We start from the raw sequence: 7,980 nt of genomic DNA, 5'->3' as shown, positions 1-7,980 counted from the left end.
ATCTATATATATAAAAGAAAGATGTGTTTTTGTTACACCACTTATAACTCAAGAACGGCTGAACCGATTTAGCTGAAAATTGGCAGGGAGGTAGTTTAAGGCCAGGAGAAGGATATAGGCTGAACCGATTTAGCTGAAAATTGGCAGGGAGGTAGTTTAAGGCCAGGAGAAGGACATAGGATACCTGTTTATCCCGTTCACGACAAAGTAGGTTTTGAAATTATCAAATTTTTGATAGAAAATATTTTATCGGAATTTTCGAATAGCAAAGAAAGAAATAAAGTACAAACACAAAAATTTATTTTTAATTTTATTGAAGTTCGGCTGACCATACAACGCTGTTTCGAGTATTGCCAAGTACTCTTCATCAGTGGTCTTTGGACTAATCGAATTTTTATTTAATTAGTTTATAGTCCGTATATAATTTGTTTAGACTGCAAATGCCAGGCTTAGAACTCGTGCCTGTCAAATTAGAAGCGATGACTAATCGTGTTATCCACAAGAAGTCAAGGCTGCACAAACTTTCAATGCTCAAGTTCCAGGTTTTATTGTCACTTATTTTTATTTAATTAGTGACAACAACCAAAGCACTTGCCGTGCTTTAAATTAGAACGAGCTTAAAAACTACAGCTTTATTTTGGAAACACAAGTTCAACGAATTGAAAGTTTAACTTTTTGGGTTTGCTAATTCTTTATTTCTTTTCAAAGCTACTCTTTTTGTAGAGACATTTTGTAATGCATATTTTTTACTTACTATATGTAAAGCGACCATTCTGGTGCTTTTACAAAGAAGCTATGCTATGTTATTCTAAAAATTCCTCTAAAATTTAATAAAGCTTCTTTGTCCCTATACAAGTAATCTAAGCTTAACAGCAATACTAATACTTTATTAAAATATTTTATTAAAATTTAACAGATAGAAATATAACTTAGTTAATGTGTTTTTAAAAGTTGTATTAGATCAATATAAGTTTGTGTTGCAATAAATATCGTTTTTAATCAATAAAACTACCTGGTTGTTGCAAACTCAACAAAATAAATAATTAACAATTATAATGTATGGTATGGTTGAAAATTTGAGTTTTTAGTTTTTTAATAATGCCGCGACCAAGACGATCGAATCTTTCCCGACAAAGCCGTAATGCAAGAAGAATACGAAATACTGCAAATTTAAGGACTGAAGGTCGAGCGAACAACAGAGGTCAACAAATAGATAATTTGCGATGTGTACTAAAATACACAAATAAATTATGAATGATTAATGTAGGTATTTTTTTTTTTTTGTATTTTTTCCAATTAAAAAAAAACTGCTTATTTATTGCCTTTAAGGCGGAACAGAGTTCGCCGGGTCATCTACTAGTATTAATATAAACGCATTTTTCGATTATCTATCCCAATTGTAGGTAACTTATGTTTGAAATCATAAGCTAATTTTATACCCGAAATAAAAATGCCATATAATTCATATATTTAAAAAATGTCCCTCCCTAGTCGCGTTATCTGAGAAAGCGGCCCTATGCTCCACGAGGAGAGAAAGACAGCAGGAAGCAAGTAAGAGAGGTTTCATAGTTGCCTAAGACAACTTTCTATTGGGAACAGTAATTTCACAGCAATTATGTTACAACAGGATTCAGATTTTTATAACTGAGGAAAATAAGATAAAGGTTTGCAGGTACAGCTCTTACCCAATTTAGAACTGTGTGTAATATACTTCTGATGGACTTGGTTCTACAGACCAGTTAACTGCAAAAAAAAATATTATTCATCTGTTCTGTTCTATAATTTCTGTTCTGAAATAAGTTGGATTTAATTTCCCTAACCAAAATTTACTAACATAATATGTCACATTAGTCTATTCTTAGTTAGGTTATACTTAACTCAACTTGTTGCGAAACAAGTTGGTCTGTGAAATTTTACCATGGAGTTCTATTTCCCATAGTTTGCCTTTGTTCATTTTAATTCACAAATACTTTATTATAACATTTCTCAATTAGTTAGGGTTAAAAGCCAAGAGCTGAACATGCCCTAATTAACTTCATGTTCCACTTGTAATTAATTAAAAAAATACATATATTCAATACAGCATTGAAGTTAATTACTTCATTTTTATCAAAGTTAACAAAGACTGTATATTTAAATTAATAAAATTTTTAAGAATTCAAAACTTATAAAAAAAAATTTTACTTTTAAGTGATAAAATATCAAAATAATGGCGTTACTAGACTATGCTAGCGGCTGTGTAGTTGCCATGTACGGCAAGGATTGCGTAGCCATAGCTACGGATCATCATTTGGGTACATCTGACCATGTGATGCCGGTACATTTTGAAAAAATATTTCGCGTTGATCAAAAACTATTTATGGGATTGATTGGACTGCAAGCAGATATTTTGAGAGTTCGTAATACTGTTCTTAATCGTAAGAAGTCTTTTGAATGCGATCAAATACGAAAAATGACAGTTGAAGGTTTTGCCAATCTTACATCAAATTTCTTATATGAATATCGTTTTGAACCCTTTTATGTTGAGACTATCATAGCCGGACTTAATTCAATCACAGGTGAACCTCTTATATGTGGTATGGATTTACTTGGTTGTCTAAGCTATCCACCGGATTACATTATATGTGGAAGTCCCAACTGTCAGGCATATTCATTATCTGAAATGTTGTGGAAACCAAATCTTGAACCAGACCAATTATTTGAGGTTATCTCGCAAACAATATTGAACAGCTTACTGCGTGATACTAATAGTAGCAACGATGCTACTGTACATGTGTTGGAGAAACATCAACTCACTACCAAGGTTATTACGAAAGGTTCTGATTAGTATATTTATAATAACTTATTAATTCCAATGAAAACTTTCTTCAGATATTTGAAATATATAATATAAATATATAATCTAGAATTTTAATAGTAAATATGTATATCAAACTATACTTGGATTGACACCTCTGCACATACACATTCAATCTACGGCTGCGCTTAGTGCGCTTCGACTAAAACTCCACATGAACAAGAGTTGTCTTGACTATGGTCATACAACAATATTAAAAATATTTGGAGCACATAAAATTCCTCAATGCGATGGAGACTATACAACAGAACTCCATCGTTTTGGCAAAAAATTTTAAGAGCCAGGCTGCTCTTAAAGCTCTTTCTTCTTGGACTTTCAAATCAAAACAGGTCCTTGAGTGTTATGATCTTCTGCAATCACTTACAGCTCGGAATAAGGTAAACCTTTACTGGGTTCCGGGCCACAGAGGAGTTTTGGGAAATGAAGAAGCTGATGAGCTTGCCAGAACTGCATCAAAAACTGCTTTTATAGGCCCTCAACCCTTTTGTGGAATAAACTGGGCTAGTACAAAACAGATTATCAAGGAAATGGAAAATCATATGCGGCTAGAGTACTGGGTAAACTTTCCAGGACTCAGACAAAGCAAAGCACTGATATCACCTTACTCCTACAAAAACATTCTTAAATTCTCAAAATGTAATTTAAGGATGATAACGGGTTTCATTACAGGTCATTATGGTCTGAAATATCACCTTCATAAACTACAATTATCTGCTAACTCGGAATGCAGATTATGCCTCGAAGATGAGGAAACAACCAAGCACATTCTTTGTGACTGTCCAGCTTTAACAACGCACAGAAGAAACCTGTTTCATAAGGAATTTCTGTCACCAGAACAGATTAAGAACTCTTCTCTAGATTTAGTTCTAGACTTTATTCACAAAGCTTTAAGGGGCTTTGTTTAATCAATAGTGAAACTGGTACAATAGGTCTCTTCTGGCCGCAGTACCGGCTGTTGGGCAATTTTCACGAATACCTTTTATTATTATTATTATATCAAACTTAAAGTAGACCATTTATGGGTACGTAAAGAGAAAATAACTGTTCTACTAGTGATTTAGTTTTTATTAAGTAATATGGGTTACTGTAGTACGTGCATTTCTAATTCAAGAGCTACTTTCATTACATTAAGAAATTTTGTTTGAGAATTTCGTCAAGATTCATATCATATCAAGAAGATTCAATTTTAGATAATTATTTGTGGTCTTACAGAATCTTATTACCGGTTTTCCACAGTAGGTGAAAGCTTGGTAAACTTTCCTCTTAGAAATTCCTCCTCTCATTAGTCAAAAATCGTATCTCATAGTTATATAGAGATAGATTGATTGATATGTGAGCATCTAAAAAATAACTAATATTGTGCATGACTGCAATAATGAGTGATAGTCATCTACAAGTGTTTATATTGGTAGTCACAGTCACAATGTCCTAATATCCAGGCGAAAAACACGATGTATAAAGGTATATAGAAATGCGAGGCGTTGAATAATCTTGTATCAGTTTTTATTATATATCTTTTTAATAATACGTTCATAACATTTTTAGCGCATCCACAGCCATTTAAAATAATTGCAGAATCTGGTATTATGTATGTCACCCTTTATGTCTGAGTAAATTTGAAACCCAAACTTGTTTTCTTTCATTTGGAGTGTGTGATTTTAATATTGATGTAAGTAGAGTTATATTTGCACTCTTTTCGGTATACAGTATCTGAATATTTTTGATATATGATAGTCGTTCCTTTATGGGATATTTTGTACTTTATTAAGTAAAATATCTTGAGTATGAATTCTATGCAGTGCATTCTGACTGTTTGGACTTTGCCAGCCGAGACCAAAATTGATTAGTGATATTATTTTTTCCTTCTATATACCTACAATATAACCCCTAAATAAATATATAAAAATATCTCTTTTATACTTATTACCTTGAATTCCTTAACGTATATGTAGTAATAACTTATTATTACCTTTAGCAAAAATTTTATAAATTTTATTTGCTCATAAATTGTATTTGCTTATAAATTTTATTAAAATTTTTATTCGTTTTGTTATGCAAATTCAAATATCATACGATAGTCATTTTTTCTTATATAGAAAACAAAAAAAAAACAGTATAAAAATTTATTTGAATGCATTTTGCTAATTTTAAAATTGCATACGAGTATAACAAACAAACAGATAGATTTATTAAAAAAACTTTCTGAACTTGTACTTTTATAAATTGCATTAAATTACAGTGTAAATGTGGAAATAACAAATTAATGATAAAAAAATTTAACTATGAATAACTGAAAATATTTCACAATTCACTGATTTTTATAATTGTTTTATTATTATTAACATGCGAAATTTTATAATTATTTTTTTTTTTTGAAACTGTCAAGTTCAGTATATGCAAAAATATTTTTTTGGTAACAAAAAAAAATTTATTCAAAATTAAATTTATCAAGCGTAGAATATTAATTTGGTTTTCTTATCATTTTTTTTTTCATTTCTTAAAAAATTTTTGAACTGATCGTAGACCACAACTCCACATAAAATTAAGTTTAACAATTATAAAATGGATTTTTGGTCAAAAAAAAAATAATTAAATTTTTATTTTATAATTAAATTAACCTACTGTGATCTTCACAGAGTACTTTTCAAAAAAAAAAGTGATCTTTTCGAGTAAGTTTTAAAGAAATATTTCCAACTAAAATAAAATAAAAAATTTATTTGTGCCACTGTTTTATGAAATAAAAATAATTAAATCAATTGAAAATTAGCTTTCAGTATTTTTAAAATAATCACCAGATTCAAAACTTCTAAAGATTTTTGTTTTATGTACATTCAAAGCAAATAACAAAAATATTTAGATTTATTTTAAATTTGGCAAATATTAAAATACATCTAAAAAAATTAAAAAAACTCAAATTCAGTACTTATCCAGTACATTAAAGAGTTTCAATTTTAAACATAGTACTATGTTGGTTCAAATACGTGGAGTGGTAGCTTAATTATCAAACGAAAAAACATATATGCACAATGCAAAAAGAACTAATAATACCACTCAAACGATAACATTTTATAATAAAATTATTTTTATAATTACATTGTGGACGCTAAAAACAGAGTACTAGTTTACTAACCGCTTGGAACCTCAGAATTTCGCATGCGAACAGACATACGAAACTTTATTCGAAGTTGTTCGCAATATATAAAGGAATCAACAGGGTACCAGCTACCAACGGAGCGGACCACAACGAACATGGTTGATATTTTGTGCTGCAAGAAATCCTGAGCAGAAGACATTCCGCCTTCCAAATGAAAGCCAGAATGTCATCAGTTGAGGACCTCCTAATGTCAGAAGGAGAAAGTAGTTCTCGACCTCCTCTTGGCCCAAATCAAGGCTGGGCAGTCAGAGAGAATATGACTGGAAGTCTCGTCTGCAGAGGTGACAATCTATCACTTCAGACAGACCCATTTTGTTAAGGTGATAACGCAGTCCAACTCTGTTCTACTGCAGAAGGATACCTTACCCCATAAGTGTAGCGATAACAGTTGATAAAATAATTCAAAATAAATTTTGATTAATAGGGTAAAATTATATTATTATCATAGATATTATATGTTAAAAAACATAATACAATGTTTACATATCTATAACAACCAAATATCACTCAACATTCCGGTAAAATGTAACTCTTCTCAATAATAGTATTATAACAACATGAATTATACTTACACTGGTTATAACATCAAAGGTTATACTAACAACAGAACATCAAGGCATCAGATTCTACAAATGAACTGGTTGCTATATTCTTGATCAATCGTTCGCCATCAGAAATGTTTTAAGTAAAGAAAACAGTAACAACAAAAGTTTATACTCAATGGTTTCAGATACAAATTCTCAGATTAAGTAGTTTTTGGATCCTCAATCCATATTTCACACTCAGGGAGATTATAACGATAATCGCTACTGTAGTTAGAACATACCAACATCTTTAATTATCCCAACATCTTTCTTAGAAAAGAAAATCATTCTTAAAAAAGAGACGTTTACCAGTTATAAACATCTATAAACTTCAAAAATGTTTATTTTTTAAAAAAAATTTGTAATATAAAGAAGCATTTAATAAAAATTTCAGAGTACTTAGAGAGGGGGCCTATGTCTAAAATCCAGCTATTGAAAGGAAAACATATTTTTAGAAAACTTTTTGAGAATTTTCCTAACTCAGATGGAAAAACAATTGTTCTATTAAAATACAATAAATGTTAAGCACACAAGCGTGCAAAAATTTTTATTACCAACTTCTAGACAAAAAATGAAATAAAATTGAAAGTTATTTCACTGCACACAGAAATTTAATTGTTCTTTTGTGCAAAACTAAATAAAAAGTTTAGAGTAGAAAATGGATAAATGCATTCAATAAAATGGAAATTAAAATTTAAACACAAAAATGGAAAACAAATGCCAACACGTATTTTGCATATTTCAATGCAAAACACAAACAAAAGTGAAAGTATACAGAATTTCGGTTAATGCCTTAAATGCCGCAGATATGCTAACAGTGGATACATGTGAAAAACAAATAAGAATCATACACATACATCTCTCATAAACATTAATACTTAAGAATTGTATTGTTTGAAGCTTTGGTACTCTATGTAATACACGTTTGTAGATACATTCACTACCGTTGCTCCACAAAAATCTGGGGCATAACAAAAACACTGTTGTGGCAATGCACAACAGTGCCTGTACTCTGCCTCTCTACTCGAAGCGTCTCTCTGTATCTGTAGATACAACTGTACCAGCAATACAATGCTGGTATGGTATGTATGAATGAAACGTGATGCTGTAGATACTTTTTCAACAATGACGTAAGCCAAAAATTTCAATTCAATAAAAACGAAGCAGCATAGCAAAATATATTGAGCCTTTAATGGGGGGAAAAAACAAAATGTGAAATGCGACAAATTTATAAATCCAGTAAACGTAAACGTAAAACTGAAAAAGTCTACATTTTTCGGAAGCTGATGTCAGCTACTGGCGCCAATGATGTGCCCGTAGGAATAATCATCAATGTGAAAAACAATAGAAAAATAATAACAGTAAATTCTGGAAAAATGGTGGCA

General features: G+C 30.6%; 2 protein-coding genes across 2 annotated transcripts in view; both read left to right on the top strand.

Annotated features, from left to right (window-relative positions):
* The window catches only part of LOC119688736 (myb-like protein P), a 9,065-nt gene extending 7,067 nt beyond the window's left edge, over positions 1-1,998 (top strand). The window contains exon 7 of the mRNA XM_038103405.1: positions 1,995-1,998. Coding sequence (XP_037959333.1) covers positions 1,995-1,998 — 4 coding nt within the window. The remainder of the gene's footprint in view (positions 1-1,994) is intronic.
* A 211-nt stretch (positions 1,999-2,209) lies between these two features.
* Positions 2,210-2,827, top strand: LOC119688735 (proteasome subunit beta type-3-like). The gene has a single exon (XM_038103404.1). The coding sequence runs from the start codon at positions 2,210-2,212 to the stop codon at positions 2,825-2,827; it is 618 nt and encodes a 205-aa protein (XP_037959332.1).
* Positions 2,828-7,980: the final 5,153 nt, after the last annotated feature.

This window comes from Teleopsis dalmanni, chromosome X (genome assembly GCF_002237135.1).
Source record: "Teleopsis dalmanni isolate 2A chromosome X, ASM223713v2, whole genome shotgun sequence".
Classification (NCBI taxonomy): domain Eukaryota; kingdom Metazoa; phylum Arthropoda; class Insecta; order Diptera; family Diopsidae; genus Teleopsis; species Teleopsis dalmanni.
This window is presented reverse-complemented; position numbering and strand designations above follow the sequence as displayed.

Excerpts from the sequence above, each read along its gene's own strand:
- LOC119688735 (XM_038103404.1), top strand. The coding sequence starts at position 2,210 with ATGGCGTTACTAGACTATGCTAGCGGCTGTGTAGTTGCCATGTACGGC.